Source organism: Furipterus horrens, unplaced genomic scaffold (assembly GCF_987537825.1).
Source record: "Furipterus horrens unplaced genomic scaffold, mFurHor1.1.pri manual_scaffold_2, whole genome shotgun sequence".
Classification (NCBI taxonomy): Eukaryota; Metazoa; Chordata; class Mammalia; order Chiroptera; family Furipteridae; genus Furipterus; species Furipterus horrens.
The window spans coordinates 122,177,466-122,195,517 of NW_028327172.1; the positions used below are offsets into that span (position 1 = coordinate 122,177,466).

An 18,052-nucleotide genomic window follows, 5' to 3' on the forward strand; every position below is an offset into this window, starting at 1 on the left:
TACATTTCTAGTGATCATACTTCTGGATTATTCTCTCTATACAGATATAAAGGAATGTACATATTAGAGGGGAATATTGCATTTTCACTGTTAAATTCTTGGAGGAGGAAATTTTTCTAAGTATATTACTAATCTTCCTTTTTGTCCCTCTGTTTACTCTGCCCTAGGAGGTGAAGTGATTTGATTGGTAAATCTGGGATTGCTCAGTACTGCCCTTCTTTATCTTGGGAATAAGCTGCCTGCAGGGAAAAAAACTACCTCTGCTCCTTTCTCAGGAGCAGATTCTTTCTCTTTTTAGAAAAAGAGCCTGTCCTGGTTCAATGTTGCCTACATTTAGATATGCCCTCTGATTCTGGTGGCTTTGTGAGCAGGCCCATTTGGCTCTCCTACTAAACTATATTCTCCAACTTGTCTTTTATAAAAAGTGAAGTCTTTTTTGGATCACCACCCAAAGTCAAACCTTCTGTTACCATATGTTTGACCCACTTTACTCTTTACTACCACAAGAGAACATGTATTATAGAACTGTACACATGAAACCCATATAGTTTTATTAACCAATGTCACTCAATATATTTAATTAAAAAATAAAGGGGATATTTTTGACTTTCATATTCTTTATTTTTCAATTTGCTTAGAACATAGCCAGAGGAGAGCAAAGTCATTTTATTGTTTTATGTACTCCTCTTATCTGAATGTTTGGTATCCTTACTGAATTCTCTATCATAAAAAGCTTTGAGCCTATAGTAAACTGAACCCCAAAATCCAACAAATTCCATCATGACTTTCAGAATCTCTAATCAAACAGTTATGTTTTTTTCCAATGAAAATAACTGAAGCTACTTCTTTGCAATTTCAGAAAGCAGGTTTTTTTTTTTTTTAAGAACACCTTAGGCTATTAGTCTATCATTTGGATCTTTCTAAGCTTACTATTGAACCTGCTGCTGCAGGAAGAAACACTGAGGAAGAAAGCTTGAATCCTTTTACTGGGAAAAGGCAGACACACTCTCCTATGTAGGAATATAGGTAGATTTTGGGACTTCCGGTCAAGATGGAGGTGTAGGTAGACGTGCTTTGCCTCCTCTTGCAAACACAAGAAGAATTACAACTAACTTGAAAACAAAAATCAACCAGACTGCCAGAAAATTGAACTGTATGGAAGTCTGAACACCAAGCATTTAAAGAAGCTGCATTCATCCTGACAGGTAGGAGGGGCAGAGAGGACGTGGGGGCACAGCGCAGAAAGGTAGTGGTGGCAGCTGTGGAATGGGTGGTCCCACATTCATGTGTGGTAGATAAAATTCAGGAGAAATACCTTGGTAGTGAGTGCTCCCAGCCACAGGCCAGACCACACAGTCCAGGGTTCCAGCACTGGGAAGATAAAGCCTCATGACTTCTGGCTATAAAAACCAGTGGGGTTTGGTGTGGAAGAAGAAACTAGTTTCTCAGGAGATTCCATTTAAAGGGCCTGCACAAACTTAGAACATATGCAACCCACCCACTCTGGAAATCACCACCAGGTGATCTGTATAGAAGGGCACCAGTCGCATATGGGTGGGTGAAGTGACTGGAAAAGGGGAAAGTGCCAGGAAAACCTCCAGAAGCCAGTCAGTGGCATTGTCTCTTCTTTGACCCCTGCCCCCTACATAGAACCACAAAGCAGTGAAGCAGGTAGCCCTCCCCTGGTGAATACCTAAGGTTCTACCCCATATACAACTTAACAGATACACTGAGAGTCAAAGAAGCTCCACCTAATACACAGAAACAAACACAGGGAGGCTGCCATATTGAGGAGACAAAGAAATATGGCCCAAATGAAAGAACAGAACAAACCCCAGAAAAAGAAATGAACAAAATGGAGATAGCCAACCTATCTGATGCAGAGTTCAAAACACTGGTGATTAGGCTGCTCAGAGAACTCACTGAGTATGGCAAAAACATAAGGGAATGAATGAAGGTTACACTAAGTGAAATAAAGAAAAAGCTACAGGAAACCAACAGTGAAGGAAGGAAGCCAGGATTCAAATAAACAATTTGGAATGTAAGGAAGAAATAAACATTCAATCAGAACAGAAAGAAAAAACAATAATTCAAAAAAAAAAAAATGAGGAGTATATGAAGATTCTGCAATATCTCCAAAAGTGCTAACATCTGAATCACAGGGATGCCAGAAGGAAGAAGAGGAAGAACAAGAAAATGAAAACTTACATGAGAAAATAATGAAAGAAAAATTCCTTAAATTGGCAAAGGAAATAGACATAGAAGTCCAGGAAGTACAGAGAGTCTCAAACAAAATAGACCCAAAGAGGACCACACCAAGACACATCATAATTAAAATGCCAAAGGTTAAAGATAAAGAGAGAATCTGAAAAGCAGCAAGAGAAACCAGAGAGTTACCTACAAGAGACTTCCCATAAGACTATCAGCTGATTTTTCAAAAGAAACTTTGCAGGCATGAAAGGGCTGGCAAGAAGTATTCAAAATGATGAAAAGCAAGGACCTACAACCAAGATTACTCAAAGCTATGATTTAGAATGGAAGTGCAGTTAAAGTGCTTCCCAGACAAGGTAAAGCTAAAGGAGTTCATCATTACCAAGCCATTACTGCATTAAATGCTAAAGGTACTTATTTAAGAAAAAAAGATTAAAACTATGAACATTAAAATGACAACAAACTCACAACTATCAACAACAGAATCTAAAAATATAAAAACAAAAACAAACTGAGCAAACAAACAGAACAGGACCAGAATCATAGGTATGGAGATCATATGCAGGGTTATCAGCTGGGGAGGGGGAAGGGGGGGAATGGGGAAAAAGGTGCAGGGAAGAAGAAGTATAATTGGTAGGTACAAAACAGGGGGATGTTAAAGAGAGAAGCCAAAGAACTTATATAAATGATCCATGGACATGAACTAAAGGAGGGGACTGCTGGAGGGAAGGGGGTTACCGAGTGGAGGGGGGCAAAGCGGGAAAATTGGGAGAACTGTAATAGCATAATCAATACAATATTAAAAAAAAGGCATATAGGTAGATCTTGAAAGTTCATTTGGTATGTGACCAACTCCTGAAGAAATAAACTTTTAGACAATCTCTTATAGTAGGCAGGTAAATAACTTGCACATGACATTTCTGAGTACACTTACCTCTGCTGTATGCTTTGCCAGATTCCCCACAATGACAATGACCTTCCCTTTGAAGCTCTGGAGCATAGCCGTGTAAGGTCCCTGGGTAAGCTCTCCTTCTGCAGTGAATGCAGCATTGAATGGAATGTTGATGCTTCCTGAAATGTGACCCCGGATAAAACTGAGAGAGAAAGTTTAAGGAAAACATTTATTTGTGTGCAGACTTGAGTGTGAGAGAGAGATAATTGATTCCCAGAAGATAGTACCACTAAAATCAAACACAAACAGAAACAGACTTGGAAATTCCCTTAGCACATAAAACTGGTTTAGTCATACAAGTAAAGCTTAATTTAGCTTATTTTCCAAGACAAGCGAAGCTAACTTGACCTGGGTCACTTCTTGCTTATGCCTCTGAAAAACGTAACTGACACTTAAATTGTTTGCCAAAATTGATAAGCGGTAAGCACTAACCAATTTCCGTTCATTTAAGAAAATTTGAATCCTGTGACCAATAAACAGTCACTGCCTCCACACGGTATAAGGTGCTTTATAACAATATGCCTCTGAGCCTTATTTGATATTTTGATTTGACTGCTCTTGGTTTGTAAATTGTCTCTTTGGTGTGTGCACAATAAACTTTTACTAATTACAGTACTACTTTGGTGATTCATTGGTTTTATTTCTGAACTTCTGACAGTTCTGAACATCTTCCATGCTTGCATGATAATTTTATCTAAATGAAATAAGGCACCTGTAAAGAAAAAAAAAGTTAAATGTGAAATTGTAATGGAAACATAGAAAGAAAGGCGACTGGCCAAAGATGTAAAGCATTTGCTGATTAAATGAAGCCCTGTGAGAGTGGTCAGGGTGCAGCAAACCAAGCGCAATCGCGTGGGCTGCACAGTACCCATGCCTTTAAGCGCATTACTAATACTATGATTACTTTAAAGCTCTGAAAGTAATATAGCTAAGCAAATATTCTCAGATATAATTTGATACTGCAAAAGCCTATCTACTTTGGGCAAGCAATTACTAAAGGAGACTATTTAGAACTGTTAAAGGTCATCAACATTGACTGAGAAAACTTCTGTTGTTGGGGTTTATTTCTCAAGTAAACTTACCTGACATTTCCACTCTTTTTAATTTTATGGTCTCTAAAGGGAGTGATGTTTATTATACTTGCACTTTAAAAGGGTTCTGATGGTTTCATTGACTATAACTTTTAATTTTGGAATGAAAAGCATATATTACCTTAAAATATTTAGAAATATCTTAAGATCTTAAATACACACACACACACACACACACACACACCATTCTAAGTAATTAAAAAGTACAATTAAAAAACACAGTTAAAAAGATTCTTATTCATAAGAGTCTACAAAGGAAGACATTCTTAAATTTTATTTTTCATCAAATAACTATTCAAATAAACATAATAACAACTGTAAAAACTGCTGTCAAGGAGATATATATGGTACTTTGATAACATATAACCATTTGGGGAGGACAGAGGAGGTTTTAACTGACAAAGTAAGTGACGGCTGAGTTAAAATTTGAAGAATCAATAAAAGTTAATTAGGTAAAGGGATAAATGAAATGGAGACAGGAGAAATATGACGCTCCTATTCTCAAGAATATTTGTACAGAGCGACCATATACTTTACTCTTAAAATTTTTTAGTTAGCTGATTCGTCCTCATTTTTTCTTTAAAGAAAATAATTTGGCATTAATAAAAGACTATGAAAAGTTCTGAAAATGAAAAGAGAGATAGAAGAAACATTAGCATTCAGTGTACCTTGTTTAGTTAAGAGTCTTCTAGAATGGACACAATTTATGATCATGGGCAGATTACTTTGGATTTCATCAGCACTAATGTCTCAAACATTTACAATTATTCAGTATTCTTAACTACAGTTTTAATGACCAGTAATGACTTTGTTCTCAGCATATAATTACTCTGATAGTACTTTTATTTCCAGTAAGAACGCACCTGAAAATGAAAATTCTTGTTACCACAAAGAACCAACCTAAGAATTCAAATACATTCAGCAAATACATACATCTGCCCTTCTGAATCAGTTGCCAGAGAATTTCTGTTTATTAAACAGCTCATCAACTGTGAACATTTTCTATCTTGGCCAAACACTATAACACACATGTTTGGGTTGTCTGTCCCCTATGCCCCTGATTTCTTGCTGAAAGGGCCTCAGCTGATGAAGGTGAGTCCCGGCTGTCATGTTTGTGTCAGACCATCCTGCCACAATCATGACCGAGAGCGCCCTAGGGAGGGAGAGAGTGAAGGGATGGCTGATGTAGGCTGAGCCAATCAGAAGTAAAGACAAAATACAATGCTCAGACTAGATTAAGCTTTATGAGCTGAAGTAACATCTGAGTGTCTTCTATATGCAATTTGTTTAGCCACATATTAGAAATTTGTTGACTATGAAATAAAAGCAGCTATAAAAGCATCTAGTTATTATAGCAGTCATCTGGTCAGGTGTTTGAATAGAGCTATTTAGTGCCCTGATAGCACTCTGTGATATAAGCTAGGAAACATTTTTCTCTGGTAGCTGGAGACCTTACCCTGTTGCAGTAAGTGGTTTTCCACCCCAAACACATACTACTCAGCTCAACATTCCACTTGGCAGATATTACCAAAAGCATTCAAGTGTATGTGCTTATAATAAAGATAAATTTTCACATTAAACAAAATCTGCTAGCCCAATGTGCAAATAGATAAAAAAATACTTCAAATTTTTTTGACAAAAGTTGGATTATTAGAACAGTATTAATAGATAAGGATGATGTACATTCTTTTCTAGGTTTCTGAAATATGAAACCTGTATTCCTAAACCATTCTTTAGTCAAGCAGACAGAATAGCAGTTCTAAGAATAACATAGGCATATTGTATAGGTAAATTACATAGATAAATGTTCATAGTCTAGAAAGTTTCTTTACTTTACAAAAAGATTTTAAAATTCCTTTAAAATATTTGATGGCTCAAGATTTGATGCTAGAAACAATCTCATGTTTTTCTAAATCCCTAAAGAATACAGCATTTTTATTGTGTGCCACACTTACTGATTTTATACTTCTATATACAAAGCATTCCAGCATTTCACCAGACCACTTGTGAAGGTATCACAACTTTATGTTAACTTGTTTGTTTGCTATGTTAACTAATTAGAAATAGTAAAATAAAGCCAGTTCAAAGTGAAGACTAAACTTGAGAATATCAATAGCCACAAGGGAATATGGGGTTAAACCCATGGTTTCCTCTTACATAATGTAACTAAATAGCATTAATTGATGTCAAAATTATATCTTCAGACATCATTATTTTTTCCTTGTTAAATCCATTGCTGCTTTCTCTGAATGGCATATCATTTACCAAATGAGTCTAAAGCTTCATTTTTGACATCTCATCACTGGCAACATCTAACATTCTACTGCACTAATCCTCCTCCTATTTCTCTATCTCCATTACCCTTTGCCTGTGGCAGATACTCACTGCCTTGAGTTTAGACCGTTGGAGCAGTTTCTGTTTTCTCCAGATCTCATCTTTTCCCTTGGAAATCCATTTTACTGCATTACAAAATTAAAAACAAAGTTCTGATGATCACATCCCTGTTGAACAACCTTCGGTGGCAGCCTATAAGACAATGCCCAAATTTCTCAGTTTAGCTCTCATAAATGTGGACCCAACTACTTCAATTCCAACCAAACAGAATCACATACTGTTTCTAGTGTATGTTCTACCTAGCTCCTATAGTTTTCTCTGCTTAAATGCCTTTTCTTCATACTTTTGAGTGTTCAAATACTATTCATCCTCTAAGTGTTTTCTCTATAAAAGTTTCTCTTCCCACAGTATCTGTATATCTCTCATGATAGCATCTTGACCTTGTATAAAACACACTAATGTACATGACTTCCATCAAGACTTAAAACCACTTATAGGATCTGCTTTTATCTCATCTATGAAACTCTTACGGTGCTGAATACAGTGCTTAGAAACATCTTACATATCTGCCAAGGAAATAAGTTTCAGAATTGTGCCAGACCTAGAATAACTTGTGTCAGTGGCACGTATGTTAAATGCCTCCTGGCCTTCCCAGCCAGTGGCACCGCTACTTATCAGTACACAGTATAAGGGGAAGCAACGGCAACAAAAAATATTTCTCTGGATTTTCTCCAGCATAGGTGCTGACCCAAAGGGTTCAATAAAATTGGTTCATTTCAGGGTACATCTACAGTCCTCATTCTTTGTGCTATGACTATGAAGGGGTATTTGCGCACATCCACTCTCTGGGACATTCCAGGCTTCCAGTCCTGCCAGCACAGGACCTCCTTGCTCGTCCTTCCTCCACATTGCACTTATCTTCCTAAAATACAAATCTGAGCAAGCCACTTACCTGATGAAAATTCTTTAATATTTTCTTACAGCCTTTAGAACAAAATTCAAACTTCTTACGCAACATTCTCCACGAAGCTGCCTTTGCCTACTCTAGTCTCATTTCTCACCCTCATAGATGCTAGCCACGCACATCCAGAGTATTTGTAATTCACTGAATGGAGGCAAGAAAGTGCTAGCATTCCTGAGGATGAAAAACATGGTATAATAATGAAAGCAACTGAGTTTATGTTTTTCAAATAAAAAAATTTAGGCCTGAAATGGTCTTTCCTATAACTTCCAGTATAAAGCAAAAGGTAAGAGTTTTGCAAATAAAGCTGCAAAAACAGCCTTGACTTCAAGCAAATGAAAAAAAGATCCTTTTGAAGTAGTTCAGTTTATAGATAATACCAGTTGGACCACACATTTACATGACTAACATCACTCTTAATAGAAACTCCAAGAAATTTGAAACAAAATATTTAGAATTATTCAAGAAAACAACAGTTTAGCTTGTGCATTATCTTTGAAACTATGAACACTATTTATGGAATTTATACCACTACATGGGAAATGTTTTCTCTTGCCTCTTTAAAATATGCAATTACATATTGTCTGTTCTGAAATCCGAGTAATGTATTGATGAACAAACATAACTGACTTAATGTTACCTAGATTAACATTTCACATTTTTCTTATAAAAACAAAAATAAATTATGATTTCAACAAGAACTTTGCAGGTTAGCCTCCTTGATATAAGCTGTTTGGCTCTAATACTATGGATTTAGACTAGATCGTCGCCACAGTTCATTATTCTAAATTTGGAGTTATTCTTCATTGTCAGGTGGGTGAAGCCTGCCATGTCCCCCAGCTTTCCTTTTCTGTACTCCCCACCCTCACCGGTGCCCACTGAGGTTAGTGGTACTTTACTCAGATTGTTGATATGTATTTCACCTACAACCACAAAAACTGATAATACATTAAAACATTACCTTTTGCAGGGTGTTTGTATTTTAATTGAGGACATGTATATTACAAGCTAAATTACTGAAACTTTGGCAGAGTTTCAGGTGATGGGGCTCAGGACATGCTATCCACAAACAGAGTATTTTGGCTTACTGAGTATTTTAAACTGCAGGAATTTGAGAAATGACTTATGTGGAAAGGACTTTCTGATCCTCCCCTGAACCAGGGCATAAAACCTGCAACTAACAAGTGCCCTCCCTGTACCAAAGTATAGAACATTCTCATTACCATGATGCAGGGAGGGATACTGAGAGAACCTGAACGCACAGGCCCTGTACGTTTCCCCTAGTTTAACTACACGTAGCTCATACTCTTTTTGCCCTGTCCCATTTTCCCAGGACTATCCACTCTTCATCAAACCTGCATAAAAAACACTCTGATTAAACCACTTCTTCTGGTCTTCATTTACTTATGAAGGTTCCCATGTTACATCAACTCGTACTAAATATACTTGTAGGCTTTGTTGTCTTCTGTTACAGGGGCCCCAAGAACTTAGAAGAAAAGAGGAAAAAGATTTTCCTTTCCTACATAGGAAGGGTCCAGCCGGTAGTTAGTAAGATCGTCCTTTAAGTTCATTGGTAGACAGTAACTTACCTTGCTGAAGGGTAAAATTGCCTTCATCCCTTTCATAAACAATCATTTGAATTATTTTATATAGGTAAAAAAAAAAAAAGAGAGAAAGAAATGAAACTTAATTTAGATTTTAATCTCCTAAAAGCACAAATTAGAAAAGCAAAATTTTCACCTATATGAAAATGTAGACAAAGTTTTCCTGTTTAAAAACCTATAAAAGCAAAACAGACCTTTCCTTCAGTGTTACAGAGTTTCTTTCTTTCTTTCTTTTTTTAAAATAATTATTCCTCTACTGTGTAGAAGTACATTTTGTTGGCAAGGGAGATATAAAATTATTTTTTAAATATGCTAGTATTATATATCTATTCATTACTTAAACAGATAGGTAAAGTCACATAAACACCAGAGTTTAATTGCAAAGATTTACTTTGGTCAGAATTAAGAGATAGTCTACAAAAATGATTCCTTTAAAAAAAAAGTTACAAGGATTTCAACAGGCTTTAATTTCTTAAGTTTTAAAACATAAGCATCTTGTTGATAGTTTTGGAGAAAATTTAATAATTTTTTTAATGGATTAAATAGTATATGTTGTCATTATAGTAGGAGAAAACATTTCTAACATGCTTCTTCCCTCACAATATTCCAACTTTGCTTTCCAAAATTTAAAATCGTTCAGTTTTCCTTGAATCTGTGACTGTGTCTGTATAAGGACAACTCTTGGTCAATTTGCTCACCTGGGATTGTGCCTTATGTATTCAGGTACCAAAAGTAATTGCTGTTTGTAAGATATGAAGACATGCATATAGTTTTGCATCAATACATGTTTCATTCAGTCATTAACTTATATTAATTCGTTTGTTTCAGTCTTGTTGGTGCTTAAGAGCCCTATGCAGAAACCAAATAGCTACTTGCATAAAGCTGAGGAGTATGAGCTTGGATCTACCAACTGCCAGTTACATGGCCTTGGGCAAGTTGCTCAGTCTTTCTGAGCTTCGTGTCCTCATCAATAAAAAGAGGTATTAACAGCATCTACATCTTAGGGCTAGCACCATGCTTGGCACATAGTGAGAGCTTTAAGATGGCTATTATTAGAAATCAGTTCCAATGAGGCATAACATTGCACCACATACATTTGCATTTTCAATGGGACACTAAAAAGTCTTAAGGCAACAGCATAAATCCCTAACTGTGGATTTTCAGGAATTAGTGACTATAGGTATCCAGGGTGTAAAGGCACATTAGTAACTCTAAAATCACATTGCAGAGATTTCTGACCATACTATATCATCTCTGTGCTTCAGTACTTTATTGCCTCTGGCTTCATCTATTTCTTCACTGGTCTCCTTGCCGGTCCCAAATAGCCAAGCATGTTCATACACCAGTGCTCTGCTCTTGCACTTCCTCCCTAGAATCTAGAATGTCCGTCCCCATATTATTTATAGTCTGCCTCTTCATATCATTCCTCTCTGCTGAAATGTTACCACTTCTCAGAGGCTTTCTCTGAGTATTTTATAAAACTATCATTCTCTATCACTTGCCCTGCTTTATTTTTATGTATAGCGTTCATTGCTATTAAAGATCATATGACTGATATGTTTCTCTCTCCAATTAAAATGCAATTTCCATGACTGCAAGGAATTTGTCCTTTTTTCACAACAAATCCTCAAAATCTAGTACACTAATTACAGGCTAGCACATACTAAGACGGCAGTATGTATTTGCTGAACGAATGAATGTTGGGTTAGATGAATGCTTCTAGCTCTAAATTCTGATTCTCCTGACTTCCTGTAAGTACCATCTTGCATCTGGGTTTAAAGGAAGAAAGGCCTCCGAAGTCACTGGATCACTTACAGAATGCCAAAGGGGTTACGTGTTGCCAACAGTCTCTTTATGTTACAGCTTTGAAGGGTACAGGAAAGAGAGTAAGGGGCACTGTGCCTGCCATCCTGCCTTTTTCCTTATACCAAAATTTTCTGGGTACTTTCCAAGTGCCAATCTGGTGCTGGGGCTACAAAGATTAAAGTGACAGGACCCCATCCACGTCTTGCTTCTCTGAGCCAGAGATTACTCCCTTGCTGATGCGTTGTTTGTACCACTCATTTGGCACTTAATACTTATTGTCTTTACTGTTCATTTGTTTTTCAGATAAAATATTTTAATGTTTCATATTCTTCATACTAAAAGCAACCTAGTAAATAAGAACTATATATTTATATCTTCTTCTCGAAAAATTATCCATAGCATAGACAGTAATATTTATTGGTTGCTATTAATGATGATGACATCTAAAAAAGTCAAATATCACATTCTAACATATTAATTTGAAGGAATAAGTTTATTGATCTCTTTATTACTATGTACAACTTTCTCCCTACCTATAATTCCTTGAGAGCAGAATTTAAGATTAATGGAGTACGAAAGAAATGTTACTTACTTCCTCATAATATGATCAAATATAATGTAAGAGATTATGAAAGGTCTATGAGTTTCCCAGCTCTGAAAGGCCACAGGGAGGCAGTTTAGATATCTCAGTCAAAAGGGATCTTAGAACCCATAGCTCTCTATTCTTCACTGTATTCTTGATACTAGATGAGATCCAATGATAACTAATGAAACTTAGAAAAGAGTTTAAGCTTGTGGATTCTTTCAAAGCACTATGGTAAAATAAGAGGACACTAGAAAGAAAAAATCAGGAATGTTGTTAGGATAAATGGCCCAACATTAAGAATACCTTGGTTTTAAAGCAGGCTTTCAAAAGGGGATTTAAAAAATTTCACAAGTTGGATGCTATGGGAGGGTAATGAAAGATGGGTGACTTTATTTTCTTTGTTCATTCCCTTGGCCACCACTCCCCCTGCACCAAGTGGCACAGAGCAATATTGATTCTCTCCATTTAGTCTGAACCCCAGGTCTCTGCCTAGTTACAACTTTGAGTCAAGTATTGTGGGGTGACACAATGGCATTCCTTCGTTAGGGGACTCACCCATACTCATTAGAGAACAATGTTCAGGTTAGCAGAAAATAAGGAGAAAATAAGGAGAGTATCAATTAAACAAAAATTAGGCTATGAGGTTTGGAAAACCTTGGATTCAATGCTACTTTCATATCATGTGTATTTTTAAACTTCAAATAGTTAATTATCTGAAGGAAAATATCACAAGAGTGATATGTGCATGAACTATTTTAATTATTTTGTAATAGTTTCTAAAATTAAAATAAGGTACTATACTATAATGCCATGCTTTTTGATGGTTTTATTAGAGGCTATGACTAAAAGTTCAACCAAAAGAAACATAAGGTAAAAAGTCAAAAATTAGAAGTATTTTAAGCCCTCAAAGTTAACAGATAAGAAGAACTTCTACACCAGGGGTCCTTGACCAGTCAACTGGAATTTAATGCTTCTTTTGGGAGTCACCTATTCTGCTAAGGAATTTCCAGTATCCCTGATGCCCTAACAACAAGGGATATGGACATTCACACTCTTTCCAAACCCAGTGGTCTCACAGTTTAGGAAAAATAGAAAGGAGTAACTTTTCACAATAAAATGGAGATATATCATTTGAATTAGTGGGCTCTCAAATTTATCCTCAGTAATCAAAGATTCCACGAATTGCTTCAGGAGTTCTGTAACTGTATGAATTGAATTTCATTTCAAAAATTGTGATTAAAATATGCACATGAAAATCTGTCAATTTTAGCATATAAAACCACCAACCTGCTAACTCTCATTTACACAAAGTTCTCATTTATAGTTAGTAAATGCTATACACATTAACTAATGAAGAAAATTAATTATAAACCATTTTCATTTATATTTTATATATTGAGTTACAAAGAAAAACTTTATTTTATTTAAAGGTAGAGGAAAGATGGTGGCAGAGTAAGTAGCCATCTTAAAATACCTTGCTTTTCTTAATCAGATCACTTAAAATAGATTATTTAAAAAAAGGATATTATTTTTAAAAGTTTGAAAAATCTAACAGATGATGGAAATATAAGGAGAAAGATTGAACTGTTACTATTTTGTACCTATTTATACTTTAATGCCAAGCAAAATCACCAGATATTATGGTACATTTAATGTCAGTGGAAAATATTTAACATGTCCCCTATAAGCCAATATTTTGGAATTATAATAAATGCAAGTTTAATGTTGATATTTGGCAAGCTCTCTAGCCTATGAGGTAGACTACGTAAATACTTCTTGTCTTTGCTAAAATTTAATCTAAACCAGGAAGGATTCAAGTGCCCCAAGAACAGCAATACATACCAGAGAAACACAAAAACCAAGAAAATATCCCAACATTCAGGTTTTGTTTGGAAAACATTTTAAATTCTCTGGTATGTAATATTATCTTACGAAACATTATGCAAGTCTATTCTTACACCAAGTTTGAGAGTTACTTAGCTATTTGAATTCGGAGGAATCTCAGATATGTTCACTGTTTTTACCACATGCCCTTTAAATAAGGCAGTACCATCCTTTAAAACCGCATGTGCAAAGGATACTCTTCACTATTACGGATGTCAACTACCAGGAGTTTTGGTTTACTGGACTTGGTCTTCTTGGTGGGTGTTTTGAAGTGGCCTGTCACTGTGAGCTCACACAAATCAATGAGGTCCTCTGCTGAAATCCGGGGTGAAACTTCTGACTTCAGGTCATTTAATGGGATGGCTTCTCTTGACTGAAAGAAATGTACAAATAACACAAATATTAAGAATAATATAGAGAGACAACTATAGCCAGTATAAAATACCTTGATATCAATCACTATAGCACATAGCACTGTGTAACTGTAGGTTGAGGTTTACTTTTTTAGTGGCTAATATAGGAAACACATAGGAACACATTATTATTTTTTTTTTCTTTCTTTTATTTTTTGGTTTTTCAATTACAGTTGTCCCATTTTTCCCCCATTGCTCCCCCCACCCAGCCCATCCCTTCTCCCACAATCATTATTCTTTTGTCCATCACAAGATCATGGTTCAAATGTGATAGAAACAGATGAAGGAAGATTTTTCCTTATGAAAGTACTATGTCTCTTTAAAAGCTGCTCTTTTAAACACATTCACTTTAAGTATAATTACAGTTGTTATGAATTACATTAATTACAAGCTCTGGAAATGAGAAATTGCATTGTAATATAACTCAGTATTCATACTAATTCAAGAAACTAGTTCTAATATATGCATTGGACCTATAACCTAATTTATATTATATATGAATGGTTGATTGGAAATTAGATGGTCAGAGATGAATAAAGAGCAATATGTTTTCTTGGATAGTAAACCAAATTGACAGCTGTGGACGAAAAAGGGGTCACATACTAAACCTGACAAGCTCAGGAGAGGCCTGCATGGTGGCCTCACAAACTCAGAGACCTGAAGTAACAACAAAGGATTGTCTGAAATCAAAATTTCCTAACTCAAAGTGAGCCATGGTAGGTAGTCATGTCCTAGGCCAGTAGCTTCCTTGACAAAGGTCAATCTTTACCTTAACTAAACCTGTCTATTGTCTTTTTGCATCTACGATAACACACCTTTGAAATGGCTGAGTAATCTCCCCTTTTCCAGACCCCTCAGAGCACAACTTCCCACCAGATCACAGAACCCCTCATTGTTATCTGGTCTCTGGGGACACCATTCCCATGTGCTGTAAATATTAACCGTTAACTGCCCTATACCCACCAAGGTAAAAGAAGCATCTGTCTGTCTCGTTTACTCTTTACCCACTGAGATTTCTTTGTTTTCTTCTGCCTCCCTACTTGATGATCACCAATGGATTTCACATACCTCTTCCTTTGCCTTTCCCTTTGATTCTAATGTATAAAATAAAGTGCAAAACTGCCATTCTCTGAGCACTTTCTCAATCTGTTGAGATTTTGCTTCCTGGCAATTGTCAATTTGGCTCAAATAAAGTCATAAAAATTCTCTATGGGTTTGGAGATTTCTTAGGTTGACACAATGTATCTTAAATTGTGAAGGAGGTAAATGCAGACTCCAGACTTATCAAACCAGTTCATTGGTCTAATTGGTCTATGATAAGGCCTAACACTGATTTAGACTAAGGGCTATTTACAATTCTCCATGTTATTTTGTAGGGAGAACGATCCCCCCTCCCCAAAAGGCAAAGCAATACAATGCAACTTAATTCAACATAAATTTATTGAACACTAGAACTCTTAAAAACGCATTTGACATAACTTGAGAATTTAAAAACTTTCAAAATTCACTTGATTGAAAACATGGAGATTCAAAAGAAAAATTTCATTCATATACTTAGTAAGTTTTGAAAATTGAGTTTAATTATTATCTCATTTACACATGTTCTTTCTTAATTGCATTGTAGAATTCCACATTTAAATTTTCAAAGGAGAATTTCTAGGGAGGACAGAATAAAGCATATGAATCACTTACAAGGCATACTTACTTTAAAAAATTGTTTTCAGTTGGAGTTTGAATGTCAGTTCTCATTCCTTGGTTTTCCCTGACTAGGGAAAATTTTTAGAACTAAAGCATTTGTTCTCTCACTCCATTGCATTTAAATATAAATGGAAATTGCTGAGCTTTACGGGTTTTTGGCTTAAAAAAAAAAAACAAAACTCACCAAGGACATTTTTTTCATTGCCTTTAGAGAGAGAGTAAGGGAGAGGGGTGGAGGAGGAGAGAGAGAGAGCCACTGATGTGAGAGAGAAACACTGATCAGCCATCTTCTCCCATGTACCCTGAATGGGGATTGAACCTGCAACTCGGGCATGTGCCCTGATGGAGAATCGAATCCGCACCCCTCAGTCTATGGGACAATGCTCCAACTAAGCCAGAGGGGGTTTTGGCTTTTAATAAAAAGTAGGTATTAGGACTTCTAATTTTTTTAATATTAGGAATTAAAGCCACTTAAACATTTTGAAATTAAAAGTGCTTCAGAAAGATTAAACACCTTTGAAATCAGCAAGCCATACAATCAGTGCTTCCATCTCCTTTTTTCATTAGACTGCATTCTCTATAAGTATTTTTCCCAGACTTCATACCAAGTAATACAGTTATGAAGCTAAAATAAAGAACTTTTGATTACCCAAGTCCTGCTTTTAGTCATTTAATGATAAATATGGCATTTCAAAAACAGGTTTTATTTGAATGAAATATGTGGCTTGGGTGATGAAGGGTTATTGACCAGACTTCACATTGTATTCTCTGTGGAGAACTGATTGATTTAAAAAGATTTGACCTTGGCATTGGTTCTAACCAAATGCATCATATATGAGGAGTTTTTAAAAGGAAAGAGCAATTGCTATGTAAAAATGGTAAGGACAGAAGGAAGGAGGAATTATTTACAAATCCATAGATTTCCACATTTTTGCAAGTATGTATCAGTAAAGAGATTTAATATAATGTATGCAAGTTTCTCTGAAAATAATTTTAGATTAGCAAATGAGATTTAGGACAAATTATATTACTTTGCTTTATGAAGAAAATATTAAAAATACAGAATACAGTTTCTCTTTTATAGGACAGTTACATATAATTTTACTTACTATTCATTGTATAATTTCCACTTAGAGGCATACAAATAAACTTCCTCTGTACAGCTTTTGTCCCATTTAGTATCATGGGTATTGGAATGGTCCTGTGTGAGTATGATTTCAAATTATGGGACTTTGTTTATGGACAATGTAGAAGAATTTTGGATAAGTATACAATAACACTGGAGAAATCTATTAGTTATTAATTCTGTTCAAGAACCTTTATATACAATGCATATTAAGTGTAGATGTCCAGGTATTAGAAATCGGTTTGAGAACTTATTAGCAGTTTTACTGAAAAAAGTCATCTTTCAGCAGAGTGGACTCTCTGAATGGCTATGAAAATGTATTAGTGATGATAATAGTAACAAGCAAGCACATTTTGGTAACAAGAAAAGCATTTTGCTGTGTCCATTAAACTATTGGGAGAATGCCTCCGACAGATTTGCTAAGAGTCTGAAATTGTAGACTTTAAAAAAAATTATTTTTCTATTACAGTTTTCCATTTTCCCCCATTGCTCTCCCCTACCACCTGCCTACCCCCCAGTCAATGAAATTGTAGACTTTTAATGAGAGTATACCTGTATACTTTTATGTTGCATATGCAACCAGCAACCTTCGGGGTTTAGCTGTACATACTTATGTTTCATATGTAAAAGCGCCTAAATAAATGTAAAGACATTTTAACATGCGAATGCAGGGCTGGCATCCAGAACATTTTTCATATTTTCTGTCATGGATCCTAGAACCAATTTCAACCTAGTTATCCAAGACAGAGATCTAGAACATCATTGACTCTTCATTCTTCCTCATTCCCATGTACCATAGCCCAAAGTTCCACCAAAATATCTCATGAATCTATTCCGATTCATAGCCCTACCTCACTTCATTGTCTGTGGCATGGACTGCAGAAGTTGTCACTTCTCTCTCCATCCCTTTTCTCTATGCTTTCCTGTACCTAAAGTCATCCTTTCTAATCCACCTTCCAAATGCCATTTGTGTTAAAAAGAAAAATCTTATCATGTAACTTTTATAATTCAGAACACCCCAACAGCTTCTAGACAATGAGAGAATTAAATCCAAATTCCTTAGTATTGCACGTGAATCCCACCACAGAGTCATCCCTGTGTATAGCAGGCAGGAGACTACAGGCTCTAGGCTTTGGAGTCAGACACCTGGACCCAAATTTTGGCCACTCCAGTTAATAGTATGTGACATTGGGTATGATATTTAACCTCTCTTACAATTTCTTTATCTCCATAAAGTATTTTAGAATGGTGTCTCACACACTGTTTTACCTCTTTTCTCACCCCTCACTACCTTGTTTTTTATGCTCTGGTATTAGCAGATTATTTGCTTTTTCATACCACTGTACTCTGCACACATTGTTTCTTCTGCTTAGAATGCCACACCTT

At 35.8% G+C, this 18,052-nt stretch overlaps 1 protein-coding gene across 2 annotated transcripts in view; it reads right to left on the reverse strand.

The window, feature by feature from the left end:
- TBCK (TBC1 domain containing kinase) overlaps window positions 1-18,052 on the reverse strand; it is a 174,089-nt gene that overhangs the window by 23,426 nt on the left and 132,611 nt on the right. For both annotated transcript variants that reach the window (XM_090266382.1, XM_090266383.1), the window contains exons 23-24: window positions 13,627-13,802; window positions 3,146-3,305 (exon numbers count right to left, since the gene is read on the reverse strand). In XM_090266382.1, coding sequence (XP_090122508.1) covers window positions 3,146-3,305; window positions 13,627-13,802 — 336 coding nt within the window. The remainder of the gene's footprint in view (window positions 1-3,145; window positions 3,306-13,626; window positions 13,803-18,052) is intronic.